Source organism: Miniopterus natalensis, chromosome 2 (genome assembly GCF_054644295.1).
Source record: "Miniopterus natalensis isolate mMinNat1 chromosome 2, mMinNat1.hap1, whole genome shotgun sequence".
NCBI lineage: Eukaryota > Metazoa > Chordata > Mammalia > Chiroptera > Miniopteridae > Miniopterus > Miniopterus natalensis.
In genome coordinates this window covers 71,805,044-71,827,664 of record NC_142082.1, presented here as the reverse complement: position 1 = coordinate 71,827,664, position 22,621 = coordinate 71,805,044, and the positions used below count along the sequence as shown (strand labels likewise).

General features: G+C 38.9%; 1 protein-coding gene across 1 annotated transcript in view; it reads left to right on the top strand.

The window, feature by feature from the left end:
- The window catches only part of EPSTI1 (epithelial stromal interaction 1), an 80,023-nt gene extending 61,418 nt beyond the window's left edge, over positions 1-18,605 (top strand). The window contains exons 10-12 of the mRNA XM_087813732.1: positions 6,110-6,183; positions 11,299-11,398; positions 18,034-18,605. Of these exons, the coding sequence (XP_087669858.1) occupies positions 6,110-6,183; positions 11,299-11,398; positions 18,034-18,042 (183 nt within the window). The 3' untranslated portion in view covers positions 18,043-18,605. The remainder of the gene's footprint in view (positions 1-6,109; positions 6,184-11,298; positions 11,399-18,033) is intronic.
- The last annotated feature ends 4,016 nt before the right edge of the window (positions 18,606-22,621 follow it).

The following is a 22,621-nucleotide window of genomic DNA, read 5'->3' as shown; positions in this document are numbered from 1 at the left end:
GGTAAAATTCAATATTGTAATAACTATAGTTCTATCCAAATTAATTTGTGAGTTGAATGCAAATCCAATAAAAATTTCAATGAAATTTGAGGCAGTTTGAAAAACTCTTCCTACATTTCAGCTGGGAGAAGAATCATGAGATTAAACAAGAGGCTTTTGAAAAATATGGATAATAATTTGTGTGCTTGCTGGGGCGAGGAGACCTTACACGATTAGCTATTAAAACGTACTTTAAACTCCTGGTGCTGCTGCTGGCGAGAGGTAAACCACAGGGCATTTCGACAACATCAAATTCTGAAGAGTTTCCTAACAGTGTTAATATCTTAAAGATGTATGTTTATTCTGAGAAATAATCAGGGATGCACACAAGATGTATGTACAAGGTGGTTTATTTTTAAAATGACATGAAATGGAAAGTTTGAAGCCATTTGGTCAGCAATAGAGGATTTGAAGATTTCGATGTTTGGAATATTGTGCAGCAATTACTGCCATGTTTTAACAACATGGGAACATGCTCACCTCTATGAAAATGAAAAAGTAAAGATTATAAAATAGTCTGGGGGAGTCTGGAAATCTACCTCTTCTTGCTATACTTTGTGCAAATTACTTCATCTTTCCAAGCCTCCTCTTGTTATGTATGATAGTGATGTTATTTACCTCATGACCTCACTCCTAGGATTATGTGAGAAAGCACGTATGGAGTTTCTCCTAACACCTGGCAAGTGGTAGGTCTGTAAATGTGACCCGACATGATGATAAGTTATAATCTATGTGTATAAATTAAGAAATGAAGGAATTATACGGACATGTTCAAGAGCTTATATCTAGGTAGAGAGTTTTTAAGGAATGATTATTATGTTTTCTTTTATAGTTCCTGTACTTTATTACATTTTCCACGATATTTTAAGTGTGCCCATGAAGGAATAGGATGAATAATTTTTATGAAAAAAAAAAAAATGTTTAAGAGAAGAAAGTTGATAGGGAATATTTTGGAGTGGTATTTATAGAGCTGTGTGATTCAATGATAATTGTAGCTGGAACTCCACTTCCCTTTATATTATAATGACAGAACTAACAATAATAAGAGGGAAATATATATTATTAACACTATTTTTGACTCCCTTACTTTCCCCATTAGTATATACTTCTTTTGATTTGGTTGATCTTCTCAATTTTGGGGGGTAGTTTCTAATTTTTCTCATAGCCAAGGCCATTTTTGTCCTTCTGGAAGAAGGCCTTGCTGTGGGGAGCAGCAGGACCTGGATTCCTCTAAACTGCCTCCTCTCCCCTCAAGGCTGTCCTGTATTAAAAAATAACATTCAAGGAAGGGGTTCTTTAACTCCCTGCCTCACTGCCCTTTTCCCCTTGTTGAGTTGAGAGGCCATCCTCTCCTGGGAGAAGTTTGTCCTTCCCAGAGATGGCCCTTTAGTGCTCCATAGAGAGCCAAGCGGAACCACGTCAGAACATGCCTCGCTGGGATTCAGACACGACTGTAAAAGGCCCGATCCCAGCCCTCAGTTACTGCACCACAGCCTTGCCCTGGGGCATGCCTTTCACTCCAGCCTCACCGGGCTTCTCAAGTGGCCAGCCTTGCATACACCCGTCTGTTGTATATTTAATTTGGGTCAATGGTAACACAGAAGCAATATCCACAACTTCCAGCAGGAAATGGTGACCTGCTAGAGTAAGCGGGAAAGAGTCACTTCTTCCCCAGCCTGACTGCCGGCTCTCGCCTGCGGCTCCCGGCACAGCAGCCTTTCCTCTGGCAGGAGCAGCCCCAGCAGTGCCGTCCTCATTTACCACAAACCACTGGCCACGATGACGGGAAGGTCTGCTTTTGGCATCTTCAAGATGTTATTCTGTTTATCATATTAAGTGCTCCCTTTGAGTGGAACTCTGTCTGAATGTAGGGAGCTGTGTAGAGCAGTGAGAAGACACTCTCTCTTTCTTCGGGGAGCCTTCATGGGCACACTTAAAATATCAAGCAACACCCAGAAACATCTGCTCCTTGTGTCTCTTGTTTGCCGTCCTTCCTTCACATTCCCGTGTCATGTGGCTTGAAATTGGGTTGAGCAGTGCATTTCTTTCTGCCTTGTATCGTGGTGGTTCCTGGGTCTGTCTCCCTCACTAAATTGTGACTTCCTTCAGCACGGAGCTGCATCTGTTCGCATCCGTCCCTTTAGCGTGAATCCAGGTGTCTGAAAAAGGACTTAACAAATGTGTGTTGAGTGGAAAAGGACTTGACAGCGTCTCAGATGCTCTGCGTCATGTCCCTCCTGCTTCAAGGGTTTTGATTTTCCTAATGTCCAAAGCTCAGTCCTTGGAACAGAAACAACTTATTTTGTATCTGTCCGACCAGGGAGCGCACTTCCATGTGAGAACCCAGTAAATGAACCAGAAATATGCTCCTAAGGCATGTGAATGAATGAACACATTAATTAGTTGAAATTATCCTTCATGGTACCAAATGAAAGCCAGCCTTTCCCTAGTAAATATGCTTTGCTACTTGTAGACAAATAACCCTGAGTTCAGGAACCCCGAGCTTCTCCTGCTTCTGGAGCAACGTTCGTGCGTGATGGGGACTCATCAGCGCCCCATCCCCGTTTCTCTGCTCCTCTGGGTTTCTCTTCCCCACTGCCCTTTGCCTGGGTCATGGGAGGCTGCTTGTTTCTCTCTCCCGTCCTCTTATTTTCCTGCCTGACTGTTCTTGGCATCATAATGTGTTTTGCTCTTTTACATCTTCAAGTATTAAACACAGTTCTTATTGGGATTTTTAAACAAAGGAAAGCATGAAGAAACAGAAATGGTGTCCCACACAGATAAATCTCTGTTGATGGCATGAGAAAGGACTGCATTCACATGGTTGCAGAAGTTAAAAAGCTAAAGCAAAGGTGTTTAAACTTCCTGCCCTGCCCATCCATCCTCCATGGTTCTCTCCCCGGTGGTAATTCCAGTTAGCATTTTAGTGTGTGTTTTTCCATAAAAATGTTTTAAATACTATGTACACCAACATATAAAAATTGAAATGGGTTTACGTGTATCTTTTCTATTTACATGGTGCAGTTCCAAGAAAGCTGCTCTGAACCTGTTATCATTTAATATATATTAAAATATGTCTCCATTGCTGCCTCCCCTCCCCCACCTACCTTGTTCTTTGTAACTGTTGCACGTTATCCCATTGTGCAGATGGTCTAAGTTATTGTGCCAGTTCCTTATTAATGGGCATTATGACTTTCTCTTGGATTTTCACTGTTTCAGCAATACAACTGCGATGGTCCTTGAATGGACATCTTCGAACACTTCTTCAAGGCATGTGCACATTTTACATGTTGATGGTATTCCTCCGAAAACTAAATTAGTTTTCACTGACTTAGACACTCCCCCAAAGTCCTTGAATGTACTTTTTGACTTTTGTCAACATGATAGGAGAAAAAAATTATCTCATTATTTCAGTTTATATTTCTTTGTGTGTAAAGATGGTGACCAATTTAAATTTATAGGCAATCTGTAGTTTATCTGTGAACTACTTCTTTTTAAAAAAATTGATTTTAGAGAGGGAGGAAGTGGGGTGGGGGGAGAGAGAGAGAAAGATTGACATGAGGAGATACATCAATTTGTTGCCTCCCTCACATCCCCCAACTGGAGATCAAACCTATAACCTAGGTATGTACCCTGACCAGGAATCAAACCCACAACCTTCTGGTGCCCAGGTCCACACTCCAACCAACTGAGCCACACCAGCCAGGGCTGTGAACTGCTTCTTCCTACCCTTTGGCCCTTTTTCTGTCTGGTGGTGGCTTTTCCCTTATTGGTTTATATGGGGTCTTTAGCCACCTCCTCAGACCTTCCTTGAGCCTCTATCTAAAATAGTAACTGAGCATGGCCTGGCGTGGCTCAGCAGTTGAGCATCGACCTAGGATCCAGGAGATCGCCATTTGATTCCCGGTCAGGGCACATACCCAAGTTGCAGGCTCGATCCCCAGCAGGGGGTGTGCAGGAGGCAGCCGATCAATGACTCTCTCTCATCATTGATGTTTCTGTCTCTCTCCCTCTCCCTTCCTCTCTCTGAAATCAATAAAGATATATTAAAAAAAAAAAAAAAAGTAACTGAGCCACTGAGCCTCACATGGCTCAGTTGTTTGGAGTGTCTTCCCATATAGCGAAAGGTCATGGGTTCAATTCCTGGTCAGGGCACATACCTAAGTGGTGGGTTTGATACCTGCTTGGGGTGTGTACAGGAGGCAAATGATCCATGTTTCTCTCTCTCTCCCCCTCTTTCTCCCCTCTCCCCCATCTCTCAAATCAATAAACATCCTCCAGTGAGGATAAAAGAAAAAGCATAAGCCAGAAAGAACAAACAGTCCAGGAGACTGACAGTCTAGGAGACTGACATAAAGAAAAGATATCAGCAAATTTTGGAAGCTGGAAAGAAGAGAAAGAAAAGCCAGAACTCATTTGCAAGAATCCCTGAGGCAAGTCAGGAATTAGAGGCACCTGGTACCTCCGAAGGCTAGCAATGAAAAGGGGAGGGTGAATTGAAAATTTACAAGAGGAGCCCCTCCGCTACCACAATGAAAGTTAAAAAAAAAAGAGAGTTGTAAAGATGAGGAATGGGGATGGTGGTGTACTGCGAGGGACAGTGGGGTTAGGGTGGAGGTAGTAATAGAGTCATAAGTCTTCCTCCATAGTAGGAAGTAGAAACACAATACAACTTTTTTAAAAAAATTAAGAAATAGAAGAATATGCATGCTATTAAGGAGATGATTGAAGATGAAACCACACACAGTATTGGAAGTGATTGTGGGAGTCACAGGGAGGCCTGGGGCTTCTTTGATTTTAGTGTAAGCCTTGGTAGTACTAATAAGTAGTACTGTAACTTGGTAGACTTTTTAAACTATGTACATATATTATAGTGACAAAAATTTAAATGAAAAAAGTTCTTAGTGAGTATAGCACAAGACTCGGTATTTGGTGTTTAATAAATGCATGTAGAATGGTTGAATGAATATCACTCAATTATTTACAAAACTCTACTTTTCCCCTTGTTGGTGCTATATAGGAATTAGAATTAAATAATGTACTTTAAGTATTGATGAGTAATGTATTTGGAATATCACCATATACGAGACCAGCCTTTTGTTTTGGGAACTATAGAATGTCAGAAGACCTTTGAATAAAGTTAAAAAACAAAACGTCAATTTGAACTTTTAATTTATTTCATTCTTTTTATCAAGGAATTTGGGGGGTTAAAAACATGTGTTTATTAAGCTGTGACAGTATTTCCTGTACCAGACAGTCTCTCTGACTTGGGCACTCATTTAGGACAGGAGCTTGATGACTCCTCCCTTTGCCCTTTTCTGTCTTTGAAATGAGGTTAAAACTCAGTCGGCCTCAAGGGAGGGAGCTGAGTATTAGAGAAATCCTGGCACCTCGTTCTCTGGCTTAACACTGTAAACATAGTAACTGAGGCTGGAAGTTGTTACCTCTTCCAAGAGGATAATCAGAATGTCAGAGGCTAGAAATGTAGTTGTGGTAACGTGATTTCTTATTTGAAGCAAAGTATCCCCTCCAGAAAGTTCAAAGTTCTCCTAATATAAGGAGTCACTAGTCAATCATAGGTCGAGTGATCATTTTCCAGAATGGAGAATGTTTTACTGATGGACTTGCACTACAGAATCGAGTCCAATATTTATTTGTAAGTGGCTATGAATCTGTTGGGAAAGAAATGCTAGCTAAGTGACCCAGAAATACTGCTGTGTGAGGTCACTTACGGAACAAATTTGATTTCTTTTACTTTGTGAGACACAGTTAAGTTCGACTCACCTCGCCCTTCCCTCTGTGTGTGTTATACCAATTGGCCTAATATCTTGAACACTCACATTGGGTTTTTAATCTCACAATTTTATACTCACAGAGCTATTATTTAACTAAAGCATAATTATTTTTTGCTACCCACTTATAGAAGAAAATAATTTGGAAATGGTACTTAAGGAAAAGCTTCAAAAATGAAATATTGCACCTGCTAAGGTTAAATATGTAATTGATTTGGGTGTCTTCTGTATAACCAAGTGAATTGAAAACCATATTTTAAAACTTTTATTGTTACTAGAGTGAATTACTGGAATTTAAGCGACAGCAGGAGGAGGAAGAAAGAGCCAGAACCCACCACGATGAGCACAGGAGGTATGAATGGCTAATGAAACAGCGCCCTTGGTTAAAATGACTGCCTATAAATTGCTTGCAATGCTTTAGGAAAACACTATAGTAACGTTGAATACAGTTTTAAAATCCAGATTATCTTTTTAATCTTTATATTATTGGGGTGTGGTATGTGTGTGAGGATGACAATTGCTACACACACGTGTACGTAGACATACAATACCCATTTTTTCTGGATAGGCGACATTTCCACTCGAAAGCTGAATTGTGCTCTAAGCTGTATGTTTGTTTAGATTATATTTCCTTTGATTGCCATGGGAGAAAGCGTCTTCATCTTTGGAGATGATGCATGGCCATTTGAGACAACTTTCGAATAATTGGACTAGTGTAGACGGTGAGATACCCATCCTTGAATTCAAAAGTTCGTACAAAAAATACCGTAAAGTTGTTTTATATTGACTAACATATTAGGAAAAAAATCTTAAAACAGAACCAGTAAGGACTTTTTAATAGTGTAAGTACTCTGTATCCTATTCCTAATAGCAGACATTCAGGGCCCAGTGAAATATGTTGGGATAGCGCTAACGGCCACCATATCTGTCATTATTATGTTAGGATTTTCCTGAGAGACACCTGGGTTATTTGAGTTTATTGCGGTGAGCTTGAGTGTCTAAGGAGAATAATTTAATGCAAAGGCGCTCATGATTTAAAGGAACAAATTCTTCTTTGGAAACTTTCTGGCTTCTTTTATATGTTTAAATTCCCACTGTCACTAACGTGTATTTTTAAATTGTGGCAGTTTCATCTTGTAAATGTGACTTTAGACGTTGTTAATGGAAGCTCTCAATACCCTTGCAGCCACTAAATGTGGGTGGCGCTCATACTCTTTTGACTAGATTATTCCACTACTATGGTACAGTCAAAATAATTTAAAAATGTCGAATGTGAATTTATGTGTTCTCCTGTGATTATAAGAAAACATCAAAATTCTGACACAATGATTAGGCTATTTTGCTGGGTAAGGGGACACCATTACTGCTACCTATTTTTATAAAATAGGCCATAAATTAGTTTAGTCTTTTATAGGTTTAGCTCATTTCTCTTTAAATATCTTTCTATTAAAAACCCCTGATATTCTATAAAACAAGTTGTTAGTACTGGCCAGTTATTTCTCTGGACTTTTGAGGATTAATTGGATTGTAAAGCTTTAAGCATCTTAAAGATAGCGATACATCACATCAATGAGCACTGTTGCCAAGAAATTAATCTTCAATGGGCATCCAATAAAAATTAAAGTTATTTGATAGAGGTGGAAAGGATTACTGTTTTGTTGTTGTTAGGAACCTTGACCCCCATTCTTTAGGTTTATTTCAATACTGCTGAAGACTTAAATATTGGTGGGGTATTTATTTTCTATACCTTATTTTCTCTTTCTATTGATTCTAGTTAAATGTAGATCCAAATTTAATCCATGAGGAAATCTCTCTGGATAATAAACTTAATAATCAGTTTTGAAATAACTGATCAAGTCTTTAAACATGTATTTTATATTCTGAGTCAGTTTTTGAAAAGGGTTTATATTTATTTTGTCTTTTAGGGTTTACAGTGAGCTTTTCCCTGCTATAGGGAAATACTCATTTAGTAACCACTTAGTGAATAAAATAGCTGTGCTCATTCCTGCTGAGGGCAACGACACAAGCTCTATATGTAGGGGACATAATTTAGCTTTTCTCTAGGGACCTTAATTCTATTACAGTAAAAAAGACAATGTGCTTTCTGCTGTTTAGAAGTTCACACAGCTGAAAACTCAATGCTGAGCTTTATAATAGAAAGCTTGTGAGATTCCTCACAGGGCTTTCAATGAGTCCTGTCATGACTGAACTCGAGTGCACCTGCACCTGACTCGGTGTAACTTCTGGAGCAAGAGAGGAAAGTTTAGACTCAAGAGAGAAAAGACAGACCATGGAGGTCAAGGACTTGAAAGGAATTGGACCGTGAGCTGAAAGCTGGTATGAACTGAGTTGATTTACTGAAACTTGAACCACCCTTGAATAACAGTTTTTTGTCAAAATTAACCCTGAGAAGAAAATCCAGAGCCTGAATTTGACAGCAATAAAATGTATGTACTTTCTAACACTAGTAAACAAAAATATAAACTGGTACTTTTTTTTCCTATTTGAATTTTCAATAGGAATTGAGAAAAAAATCTCTTTACCACCCATGATCTCTGGTTGACCCACTCTGCTGTCCTCCTAGTAGCTGATGCTCAAAAGTGAATTGCATCACTCTGCATGTGTGACAAGTCATCAGTCTGCACAGTGTTTGAGTGAATGGAGAGCAGTGAGCAGTTTTGTAGCCTGCCCTCACCACCATTGGTGGTTTCACGATGCAGCTGCAGTCACAGGAGCAGGAATAGGTAGAGACCATGCCTGCTTGGTCCCCACCTGTTGTTGAGCAGATAGCAACCCAATAAGCCAGAGATCCAACTGGATAATTCATTCATTTACCTTTTACATATCAGGGCATGTGAAGTCTTTGTTCTCAGCACTGGGAATAGACTAAGCAAGGCGGAGAAGTCCCTGACTGCATGGAAATTACAATCGGGGGGGGGGGGGGGGGGAAATAGAAGCCAACAATTTAACAGCAAGATTGTTTTAGACAATTAGAAATCCCATGGGGATCACACCACAGTGTAATGTTGACAGAGAGACTGGAGGTGATAATTCCTCAAAAGAGAAGTGACATCACAGGACCAAGAGCTAGTCACATGGAGATTGGGGGACAAAACATATAGATGTCCCCTCTTCAGGTATAGGAACAAATGCAAGGGCCCTAAAGGTGAAATGAGCTTGGACTTCTTGAGTCCCAAGTGACTGGATTATTGATGGTAAGGAAGGGAATAATATGAAATAGGGTAGAAAATGTAGGTGGGAACTAGAAAATACAAGATTTTGTAAGCCAGTGGTTTTATTCTAAGACTAATGGAAAGGCATGGGAGGGTTTTTAAGCAAAAGGAAGACATGATCCCTTTTATGGTTTGGTAAGCTGGTTATGTGGAGAATGGATCACAGAGGGCAGGAGTGGAAGCAGAAGCAAGGTGAGAGAGGGTAGCTATTTGGACTAGAATGGTGGCCATGGAAAGACATAGGTGAATTCGGGATGCGTTTAGTGGGTAGAGCCAACAGGACTTCTAGTGGTTTGGATATGAGGTGGGATGGGGGTGTTGAGGGAAAGCCCATCTTTGTTAGTGACAGACACACTGGATAAAAACAGCCCTAGGTGTATGAGCAGTTCCAGAATATCATTGGTTATGTTGCTTAAAGGGGAGCAGGGTCAGCTTTCATTTCCTTAGTACGCGAGTCTCCAGCTCAGTAAGCTACTGCTCAGTCTGCGTGCTGAGAGGTTCTGAAAAGGTGACTTAAACATTGAGCTCTGCAGTCAGCCAGGCTGCCCCAAATATGGCTCTTGGGTAGATGTTTTGGTGAGAGGAAAAAAGCTTTCTAATAACTAAGATGTAACCAGTGCTTGATGGGACTTGAAGTTGTTGAGAAAAGAGCAACCCAATAAGCCAGAGATCCAACTGGGTCAACACGCAGCTGGCATTTTAGCTAGCCCTGAGCAAGCACAGACAGGCAAAACAAAAACAAACCCAGTGTCTGACTTTACCACCCAGCACTCGTTATCCTCTAGGTTCCCAAACCTCCCATAGTCATAGACTTTTCTTTTTTAAATTTAATATAATTTAATTTAATTTTTTCCATCACCATTCATCTCCTCTATGCCCTCATCAACCTCCACCCCTGCAATCACCACACCGTTGTCCACATCCATGGGTTCTCTCTTTTATTTCTTTTTTGCTCAATTCTTCCCCCCAACCCCTCCCTCACCTCTATTCCCCCAGCTGTCTCCCTGCCCTCTATCTATGAGTCTGTCTCTATTTTGCTTGGTAGTTCAGTTTGTTCATTAAATTCCACATGTGAATGAAATCATATGGTACTTGTCTTTCTCTGACTGGCTTATCAAGGACTTACAGCCACCCACCGTGTCCACACTCGCCTAATCTTCAAGACCGAAAAGGAGGCTAATGTAACTGGGGCCAATCTACCCTTCCTCCCATGAACGTGTATTGAGTTGCTGCTGTGCACCAGGCACTGTTTCCCACAGAAGCTTATAGTCTTAATGACACTATTCCTCAGTAATTTGTTAACATCATAGGGTACCTACCACAATTTATTTCTTCAGACTTCACCTCCCTGTCTCAGCTCACTTATACCAAGGCAACTCAGAGCATGCTGTTGCCTTTAATTTACTTTTTTAAACTTAAAAATTTTAATTTAAAATTTTAATTTTTTTAGTAGGACAGGCATATCCAAATCCATGAAACAGATATTTAGAATGATTAATTATAAAGTGAACAAGTAGGTAGCCAGCTCCAGAAATAGAATATAACTATCACCCGAGAGGTAACCCACATTCTGACCTTTATGATAAAATCACTTTCTTGCCTTTCTTCGTGGTTTTACCTCTTATGTGTTAAATTTAACTTCTGAAATTGGTTGATGCAGGTATGAATGAACATCAGTGAAAGATGTACCCGTTCCCTTTTTTGAAAGTTCAGGCTTCCCTGTTGATTGTCCCCTTTCCCCACACACTTGTCCCATTTTCCTTCTGTTTTTCACTTGTGGGATTTACTTTAGCAAGACTGACAGTGGGGTCCAGGGCAGATGGGAGGGACATCTACCAACAGCAGTGCCACAGAGCTATTTCTGGTTTCCCTTCATGTTTTAGTTCTTATGAAGTTCTATCTTTCCTCAGCCTCTGGGGTTCATGCCTGCTGTAGCCATCAGGGATATGGTTGCTTGGGTGAAGAAAATTCTTGCTGAACTGGTAGAAGATGGGCCAGTGAAGCTGAAGTTAAGAACTGTGTCCCTCTGGCCTGAGTCACAACTGGCACCAGCTCCAGCAAAGGGCTGTTAACAGCATGTCGTGGTTAATGTGAAAAGAAGTTTCTGTAGATTTCTTCTAAGCTGAAGGGAGGAAGCAATCCCCATAGGCAGTCATACAGTACATTAGGCTCTCAAAAATCTCTCAGCCCTGCAGCAAGCTTTTCACTTACAAACATTTTTCATTGTTTTAAAGGGTAAATAATGTTTTTCTGGACCGACTCCAAGGCAAAAGTCAACCAGGTGGCCTGGAGCACTCTGGCGGCTATTGGAATATGAATAGTGGTAACAGCTGGGTGAGTTTTTCGTTTTCTCTTAAAAAATATCTTTCAAATTTGAAGAATAAAAACAATGAGAATTTAAAAAATATGCTGTGGCCTTCTCCCCAGATATTTTTTGGTGTGCTGTTCAGCTGTGTGATGGGCAGTCAGCCAGGGAGATTACTGTAAATTCCTCAATAGCTTCTGAGAGGGAGAAAGTCCTGCTTTCAGCTCTGGCCGATCACAATAAAAAATGACACCTGCCTTTGTTCTGAATGTGATTGCCTGGACTGTGAGGCTTTTTATCACCCTTGGCCCAGGCCCACAGCTAAAACAAATGAACTTTTTTTTCTTCTTCAGGGAGATTTTAAGTGAAATATGATTATAAAAATAGTAAGCATTCTCTAGTAATACTTTTTTTGTGTGAAACTAGCATATCAAAGTAACCAGTATGTAATTTTTCACTGCAAAATTATTTTTGTAAAAAACCCTACAGCAAAAAGCACTTTTTGAAAATGAAATGTCTTTACAGATTTCTGTGAAGAAAACCTTGCAACTTGTAATATGTGTTTAATGTGTTTTGCATGCACCATGTATTATTGAACCAGCACCAGGATTTTGGAATGCATATGATTGTGGGGTTTGCAATGTGTATAGTAGGCTATACACAAACTAACTGCAGTAGGCTTTACAATTTAATTGAAGCCCAGGTATATATGTATCTACTTAAAAAAAGGAACACATAGAAATCTTTAAACTACAACAAAATAATCAAGTGCTTGCTGACCTGGGAAGTCTAGAGAAGATCACTCTCTAATAAATACTTGATGGACAAAAGATCATTTTTGAGAAGATAAGCTGTTAGGAATCTTACATGCATGTTTTCTTAAAAGGCATCAAGTAGTTAAAATTGATAGATTTCACAAATGTTAAGTGTAAAAGTGAAGAGAATTGAAATTAAGCAAGTTTGCAGAGAATGCATAGTGCATGTATCTGTTTATCTATAGTGTATGCTCCTGTGTATCACTGTGGCATTCAGAAGAGACAACATGGAAGAGAGAAAAGAATCTAAGCACACTGTTTTTGCATCATATGTTACAAGTTACAAATTACTGACTTATTCATGCAAATATGTGAGTAGGAGTCATGTGGAAAATGGGGCACTGTGAGTTTAAGACATTATCCGAGTTATGAAACATGATTGAAACTCAGATTTTGGACAGGGCTTGGAAACTTGCTGCACATTTTCTCTTCTACTCAACCACTCTTCACATTTAGAAAGAACCTAGAAAAATACCTGGGATTGAGGAGAAGATGATGAGAGAGTAAATGAATACTGAATGGGCTGCTGCTAAGAGACTAAGGATTGGGCTCACCTTATGTAAAGGAGCTATAAACCTTTGCTTAGGTTCCTCACCGATTAAAAAGAGAGGAACATTGTTTTCTCATGTTGTGTTGTGAGTGGGGGGTGATTGAAGTTTTCTTAGTGGGGCAGGCATATCGAAGTCCAAAGTGGTTATTAACTCTTCCCTTACTTGAAAGAAATGTGATAGAAAGGTGAGAACTTCCTCAGGCTCCGGCTTCGCCTCCACATCTACTTACCTACAGACATCTCTACCTGCACGCCTGCCCTTCCTTGTGGACCAGTTTCTGTCTTCTCCACTGACTGGGGACTTTGTTCTACTAATACTTCTCCCTTCTCCTGAGTCATCAGATGTCCCTTCTCAACTAGAAAATTCCCATCAGCATAAAATATTAATAACTATAAATTATATTGTTACCACCTTTCCTTTTGCTGTTTCTTTGTTCCCTTTAGAGCAAAACCAAGAAGCGTCTATTCTTGCTGTCTCTAACTTCCTTCCTCCCATTTCTCTTAAAGTCACTCTAATCAGGTTTTAGACTTTACCAGTGTAACAAAAATACTCTTGTCATGGTCACTAACAACATCCACATTGCAAAATCCAATGGTTATTTCTCAGTCTTCAGTTTTGACCTATCAGCATCATTCATCATGGGGAAACACTTCCTCCTCTTTGAAACTTTCTTTCCTTGGATTCTTGGACACTGTACTCTCCTGGGTTTCTACCCATTTCATTGGCCAAGCCTTTCATTTTCCTTTGCTGAATTCCCTGCATCTTTTTGTCCTCTCGACATCGGAGTGCCCCAGGGACCCACCTTAGACAACCTTCTGAACTTTATGTTCACTTAGTATCTTGGTGGCCTCATTTATTCTCATAAAATTAAAAAGCACATGCTTATTACTCCCAAATTTTAATTTCCAGCCTAGATTTCTTCCTCTATACCCTAGGCTTCCATATCCATTTGTCTACTCATCTCTACTTGCGTACCTAAAATACATTTCAACCTTAACATATCTAAAGGGTATCCTTTAATCCATTTACCTTAATGCTCTACCTGCACTTTTTTCCTGTTTGCGTAATGGTGCAACCCATCTCTCACATCCCTCCGCAGATGAAACTCCACAAAATATTCTTGACTCTTCCTTCAAAATCTGTCCAGCCCAACAGCTTCTCACCACCTTCCCCACTATCATCCTGCTTCCAGCCTCTATCAGTGCTCATCTAGATTCTTGAAATAGCCTCTCAGGTGGTTTCATTGCCTCCACACTTCCCCACCTAGAGTCTGTTCTCTGATGAGAACGATCCCTTTGAAACAGATCAGATCCCATCGCTCTTCTGTTCAAAACCCTCCAGTGGCTCCCATGACTCTCCAAGTCACTTGGAGTAAAAACCAAAGTCCTTACAGTAACCTACCAGGTGCCCCACGGCCTGGGCTCCACTGTACCCCTCTGGTACCCCCCCATGCCGCTCTTCCTCAGTCCTAGCCACTCTTGCTTCTTGCTGTTCTTTGAAAACTTGAGGAATTAACTGCTCTCACCTTATGGCCTTTGCACTGGCTCCTACCTCTCCACTGTTCTCTAAAATATCCATATTATCTGTTCTCCTTCAAGATTTTTCTTGAATTCCACCTCAATGAGGGCTCCTTGACCATTTATTTACTGCTGCCACCTGTGTCTTTACCCCTGGCTCTTGCCATCCTCTTTCCAGGCTCCACTTTTTCCCCCTGTAGCACTGCAACTTCTAACATAATTTCCCAACTTTATTAATTTACATGTTTTGTTGACTATTTACTCTTGGTCTCTCCCTGTGGTAATTTATGTTCCATATGCCATCAGAGCTGGGCCCTTTGGTTGTATTCCAAGCATAAAACAGTGACTAGAACTCACCACATGCACAAGGAAACAGGTGGCTGTGATTGAGGGTCAACAAAACAACAAAGATTTAGAATGAAATTATGTAATATACTAAAATGACTAGATATTGAATTTTAAAAAGCTATGCATAAAACATTTGATGAAATAAATATTGTATTTAAAACAATGAGCAAAAACGAGAGACAATGCCAACCAAGAAGATTTGGAAAAAACACACACAAAACAGCACAGCTTTTAGGAATAAAAAACATAATCTTTGAAATTAAAGCACTTAATGAACTTATCATAATAAAGGGAATGCAAATTAAGAACTAAACCAAAATACTATTTCTCATCTATTATTTGGCAACTCCCTCCTCCCCAAAAGGAAAGATTGACAAAATACTCTGTTGGCAACACTATGGAGGAACAGGTTCTTGCACACATTGTTGGTGCAAATTCAAAATGATGCCAACAGTATGTAGGTTAATTGTTACTGTCTTCCCATAAAATAAAAACTAGACATGGTCCAGAAAAGTTATACTAAGTGTTCTAGGAACAGATGATTCTAAATGCCTGGAAAGATTTTTTCAGATAAATGAAAAGGAGGAACTATTCCCAAAGAGGATTAAGCAGGTAAATGTAACTTTCAATCAAAATTTCACAAAGACTATACAGAAAAAAAATGATAGACCAGTCTCATTTATAAACATGGATTCAGAAATTTTCACAAAATTTTGATGGACTCAATAATGAATTCTTAAAAAGGCATATTATGTTCTTATCAAATTGAATTTATTCCAAAATGCAGGCTTAGCTTATCATAAATGAATATATAAACAAATTTTAAAAAACTACAAAATGAAACAAACAACAAAAATTTACCTTATAAATTATAGGACAAACACCATATGATCATTTCAATAGTTACAGAGAAAGCATTTGATAGATTTCAGTACTCATTTGTGGTAGAAACTTCTAGCAAACTAGGAATAGAAAGGAATTTTTTTAACCAAAAAGTCATCAAAAATCTATAATAAAAATATATCAAAAACATTTTTTACATCAGATACAAGGATTGAAAAAAAGTTTATAAATCACAGATAATACAGAATATTGACACTGATAATATGCATGGATCTTATTTAGATTTTCCCAGTTTTACTTCACTGTGTTTGTCTGTGTGTGTACTGAGTTCTATACAGTTTTATCACATACGTAGGTTCATGTATCCACCAGAGAAGATTCTAAACAATTCCATCAATACAACAATCTAATGTTACCATTTTATAACCACACTTATCCCCTTTTTAGAATGAGTCCCCATACATAACTACTGGGAACTAACTACAAGACTGTCTCCATTTCTAAAACTTATAATTTCAAAAGTATTAATATAAATGGCATCATATAGTATGCAAATTTGGGGAATGGCTTTTTAAAAATAATTTCTTGGAAACCTATCAAAGTTTTTGCATATGTTAAGAGTTTATTACTTTTGCCCAGCCTGTGTAGCTCAGTGGTAGAGTGTCAACCCATGAACCAGGAGGTCACGATTCAGTTCCTGGTCAGGGCACATGCCTGGGTTTGGGGTTTGATCCCCAGTAGGGGGTGTGCTGGAGGTGGCTGATCAATGATTCTCTCATTATTGATGTTTCTCTCTCTCTCTCTCTCCCATCCTCTCTCTGAAATCAATTAAAAAATATATATGTAAATAAATATATAAAAGAGTTTATTGCTTTTTATTGTTGTGTAGTATTTCATAATATGGATATACTACAGTTTGTTTAACAATTCACCCATTTGAGGTTTTTTCAGTTGTTTTTCTTTTGTTTTTGTTTTTTTTTTACTTTTTTGTTTGTTTGTTTAATATATCTTTATTGATTTCAGAGAGAGAAGAAAGGAGAGGGAGACAGAGAGATAGGAACATCAATGATGAGAGAGTCATTGATCGAGCCCACAACCTGGGCATGTGCCCTGACCAGGAATTGAACCCCGATCACCTGGATTCCAGGTCGATGCTCAACCACTGAGCCACGCCTGGCTGGGCTCAGTTGTTGACTATTGCAAATAAAGCTGCTGTGAATAATCATGGAAACTAAAATAAATAAATAAACAAACTGCAGATGATAAAGTTATCTACCTAAAGTACAAAAGAACTCATATTCAAATTTTTAGAATAAATAAGGGCCCAGCAATGAATATGTTTTATAAATAAAAAGTTGATAAAAGGTTAGTATATAGAATATATAAAAATGGGAGATTTACTTAGAAGTTTATAGCTGATGACTGAGCTCCCCTGAGGAATGAGAGAAGGAAATGATGGAAGTAATAAAAAGCCAAAGACAAAAGGAAAGGAAGAAGACAGAAAATATGATAAAACTATGAAAAAGTAGGAAAAAGGAAAGAAAAAGTAGTTTCTGGAAACATCATATAGATACTTAAGCAGTAGGCCTCTGATAAATGTATGCTGGTAGACAAATTAGATTGATCTTTATTTTTAAACCTTTTAAAATTTAAATCACAGTTTTCTCATATTACTTAATATTACTTAATATATAGGATGTCCCCCCAAAAATGTATACACACTTTGGCTGCCATTATTAATTCCAGTGGGTTAAATCTGAAAAGAAAGAAACATCAATTGAGCTATCAGCTGTTAAAATATATATACATTTTTGGGGGGACACCCTGTATTCATTATTTGATAATTAAAAATTCCTTTTGTATTTAAAAAGTGAATTTTGGTTTTCTGAAATCCTCTATTAGTTTTCATGATGCACCTAGAGTATGACATTTAAAGAATCACTTCAAATGATCTTTTCTCTGATACCAGTCGGTGAGAACCTTTGGGATACTATGGCAACTGTAAACCCTTTGTCTTCAAGGGCAGTTAAGTATTTGCCATGACCTGTGAGACAACTGAGCTTTTAGTTTCCTGGAGTGTTAGAACAGCACTAGTCTGAATCCAGCTTTCTGGGTGTCTTGACTTGCACATAGTTGGTGGGGAGGGGACTCATTTAATCAATCTCCCTTTCTCAAAGTCTCCTTAGAAGTTACCTTCCTACTGCCTAATGCAATGCAACTCTACTCCATATATTTCCATTTAAACTGCTCTGCTCCACGCTGTGTTAGTCCTGTCCTTGCTGTAATTATGGAGGTGGGTGGCAATATTTATGAATATTACTGTTTGTGACCTCGGTTAGCCTATCTCTAAGAACACAGCTGATGAGCCATCACTCAACGTGCCATTGCATTGCTGACAGAGATTATTTTGTGAATCGAATACAATGGGACTCAAAAATTAAATCATTTCATTGGGACTTTAAATCATTAACAAATAGTCACTTAAGCCTGATGTAGTAAGAGTGTTCTTTGTAGGAACTTTGTTGTGGTTCACAAAGGCTTTGGATTTTGTTTTGCTGCTTGTAGTAATTTTGTTTTCTTTTTTCCCCAGGATATATGAGAAATATTTACTTACATCTGGCCTTCATCAACTGACCTTGAAAACCCCAATGAGATGCTTTTTGAAAATGCAATTTTGTTTACCTTCAGCGCTTTTACCTTGACTTCAATTGCCCACCCACACAGCTGAGCAGCCGAGATGAAGGGGTTCCCCCTGTCATTGTTTATGCGTGTTTGCAGGAGCCAGTTACTGAACTCATATTTAATCTCTACTGCCAGTGAAATGTTATAGTATTTTTCTAATTGGTTTTGTCTCTTATTGGAAGTATAATTACAGAAATGTTAATAAGAGAGAAATGAGAGAATCATTTGATGCTTTCAGGTTAGTGGGAGTTATGGGTGCTGCATGCTTGTCTCTTTAAGCAGCTAATTCTCAGACCAGGTTTAGGGAAGCTTTGACATCTTTTTTAGATTTTAGTCCCTACTTTCTCAATTCAGCATATAAACATGAGCAAAAGAAAAAATAAAATTTTAATCTCTTTTAAGCAAATTTATAAATAAATTTTGAATTACCTTTGCATAGATTGTTTGCTTTTATTTTTAATAAAAAGATCTTGAATTTTTCTCTCTTTTGAGGGCTTTTATTTTTATATTCTCCTTTACAATCCATATAGATCAAATGTAGTACTGTAACCACCAGGGGATCTGCTTTGGTCTTGATTTACTTGCTAATACTGTTCCTCTAGTTTTTCAGAGTGGGACAATTAATTTCCTGAAAGGCCAGTGTTTCCCTAAAAATCAGCTAGACACAACTGTAGACACCACATACGGTTTGGAGGTGATTTGGAAATACGTTTTTGCTGTATGCAACCTATTTCCTATTGCTGATTCAGTCAGCTTTTCCATTCTACTTTTACAACCTTGAACCAGTTTTTAGATCCTAGAGTGCAAGAATATTGGTTTTCCATGCTGTATGCTCCAGGCCCCTGACATATTATATAGAGGAAACATTGCATTCAGGCTTAGAATGAAGGTTGGAGGAATGAATAATTTTTGCAGCTGGACAACTAATAATACTTTGCAGCATTAAGAGATCTTTTGTGTTTCCAATTGTTCTGTTAAAATTAACTTTCCAAATCTCTGTATTCAGGGAAACGTTGGACTTCAGGTTCTTGGGCCAAGACTAAGGGGTGGGGGACTCACAGGAACAGGGCGAGGGTGTAGTATAGAAAGGATTGAATTTGGTGGGAGTGGTGGTGGCTGAGGACAGATGGTTCACAGATAGTTTCTCTGGAGTAAATAATGCAGATACCCTTGGTTTCCCTCTCTTCTGCCAGCTGAAACTGCATTAGTGCTGTGGACACTAATAGGAAATGTTTGGTCCATTTGAAAGCCTTGCCATTGCCTCCGCCTGGGTTGGAAGCACCGCCTAACTGATTGTAAATATGTGACTGCTGAGGGCATTTTACTGCTGTGGCATGCGGCCACTCCAGCCCTCCACCTGCCAGCCTGGCTACCTCACAGTCCACAGCAGTGTTCAGGTTTCTGTGTTTGGCCTCAGAGTCCCTCACTTGCTGTTGTTTTCCAGTGTGTCCCTGGGAACTGATGTAAGGGAAAGGGATGCTTTCTTACTTTGGTGGCTCTCTGGAAAGTTGGAGTCAATTTCTCTTCCACTACCTGCTGTGTCCTGCATTCTCAAACAAAGATATTTGTTCAGGTGTCTGTTTTCAAGTTTAAAAAAAAAAATCATTGTGCTGCTATGGAGAATTATGACTTCATGGCCAAAATTTTCTAGAATATGAATGGGTTGTAAACATCTTCCTTGAACAATTCTCTGTGTAGGTGGAAGTAACCAGAGAAGAACTGAGAGTTTTGTTAAGGGAGAGGGCCATTTTGTTTTTCCACATTTAATCTGCCCTGTTGAATCAGTTAAAATAAAATTTTACTTGTAAGCAACTAGATAGGAATCCTAAATTCCAATCACCATCTATCTCTATGCTTTCAAAGTTCATTCTTTTTCTGAAAAAGAAAATGTAAGCAAGGCATATTGTCACAAAAGCAATAGGTGTTTTGTTATAGAAACTTTAGACATAATGATGACTAATTAAAAGGAAAAAACTAGTGATTTTTCACGTTCTGTCGATAATCATAGTTAATATTTTGGTGTGTATCTTTCCAGATATTTTTCTATCTGTGTGTCAAAATCCCTGCAATAAAAATCCTTATAGACACTGCCTACTAATTGGGTGAGGACAGTGACCTAGAATTAGAGTGGGTGGCTCTAATTGAAAACCTATTTATAGGGGTTTTGATATATGTAGTCAGATTACTTCCCAAAAGGTGGGCACCAATATTTATTACCACCAGAAGTATACCCTAGACTCTCCCCAATACTATTAGTGGCTTTTAAGTCTTTGCTTATATGCTGAGTGAAAAATGTCATTTGGAGAAAGTAGAAAATACATAACCATAGAGATAGTGACTATGAGTGTAATTTTAATTTCCATAATATAAAGCAGATAGGTCATGATTAGCTGGACCTTTTCCTGTGAAAGTGTGTTTGGAAGTGTGGCTGCTGGAGGAGGTAGCAGGGACTGTGTCAGAACTGTTAATAGGAATAAGAAAATACTAGGGCTGTGAGGGTTTTTTGTTTGTTTTTAACTCTATGAACTAGTACACACAGTAGCTAGCTCTTTGCCAATGTGCATGAATAAGATTGGAGTAATCTGTAGTACGTTTAAATGATGAAAAAATACACGTTTCAAGTTACTGTAAAGATTACAGAGAGGAAAAGTATGTTAGGCATTTCTTTCAGGAAGAGGCTCTGTGTTAAAACTCCTTCCTTTTTAAATATTTCATTTTTTAACAATGGAGTTTAAAAAGGATCATAGAGGATTTTTTTTTCTCTCTCACAGAATTATATGCCCCCAAATGAGGGTTTTTATAGGCAAATGTAGGAAAATTTTATCACATTTATTGCCATACCATTGTGCCACCTGCTGGGGCAGAGGACACACGGAGATCTGTGCTGTGACACTCACATCCCCTAGGAAGCTGATTATTGCAACCCCTTTGCTGCTCAGAGCTGTATGCAAGTGCCTACCGCCCCCCTCCTCTCTCCTTCCCTGAAGAGCACTCACTGCCTGTCGCTGTGCTGTAGGATTTGTTCAGTCATCAGAGGGCAGACATTTCATTCTACACGAAATGCTACATGAGTGATCATCACTGGATTATGAACTGATTAGAATTTTTAATTTGTATATTGTAGAAACCATAATAGTGCCAAAATGGAGCAGAAATTGTGCTTTAGTAATGAGATAGAACAGATAAGAGAGGAATATTTGAAATTGGACATTATGAATTAGAAAAAAATCAAAAAAATTTAAACAATTTTTGTATTCTGGTCTGTTTTGAATATGCACTATGGAGACTCAAAGATAAGTGGCACAGTTTCTGTCCTCAGGAAACAGAGCACCAAGTTCTGTGGCCACAACAGGCAATCCCCACATCTCAGTGGATGGTGATGTTTGTATCTTTCATATGCTACATGTCAGCACAGGTCAGCAGGACTTCCTCAAGGACCCGGGCCAATGGAGGCTCCCTTGCTTCTTGTATTTCCCCTGTAGCAAGGGGAGAAGATGGTGGCAGTATCTTGCACTGGGTAATTAAATACTTTCACTCAGGAAGTGCCACATGCTATTTCTGTTTATATTTTATTGACCAGAACAAGTCACATAGCTATTCCTAACTTTAAAGAAAATGGGAAATAGAATTCTACAATGTTCCCAGAAGAGAACTGGAATATTTGTAAATAGCCCTAAAGACTGCCCTCAAGAATGTACTAACAGGTTGAAGAATCGAGACACAGGCACATGCCCAGCCGACCGTGGCTCAGTGGTTGGGCATCCACCTGGGATCCAGGAGATCCCAGTTCAATTCCCGGTCAGGGAACATGCCTGGGTTATGGGCTCTAACCCCAGCTGTGGGTGTGCAGGAGGCAGCCAATCAATGACCACTCTCTCATCATTGATGTTTCTATCTTTCTTCCTCTCCCTTCCCCTCTCTGGGGTCAATAAAGATATATTAAAAAAAAAAGACACAGCCACATAAAAGCTTATGATTAAAGATACACATATAAATGCAAACAATAGTAGAAGGCTAGTTCAGTTCAAAAGTTATTAAGGGGACTGTGCTATGCATGGAGACTACAAAAATGCAAAAACCAGCCATGAAAGAACTCTACATTGAGTTAGGGACATACACGGAGATAACCTAGGAAAAATATGAGATAGGAATTATACAAAGCAGCAATAAGGCAAAAGATGTAAGATAGAGGGCTTACATGTAGAGGGTTTTGGGACATTATCAGGTAGCTTTGGCTTTTGGAGGGTTATGAGCAGGGAATGGACCTGATTAGAGTTTTATTTTAAATAAATAATGAGTGATTCATGGAAGATGAATCTGTGGAAGCAGGACCAGAGGAAGAACTAGTTAGAGGTCATTCATCAGTCCTAGTGACCTGGGATGAGAGTTCTAAGATAGAGTGTTGAGTAGAGATGGAGAGAACCATGAGCGTGTGCAGTTCTAAGGATATAACGAAGCAGGACTTTTATAAGCAATGGAATGGAGATGGAGAATGA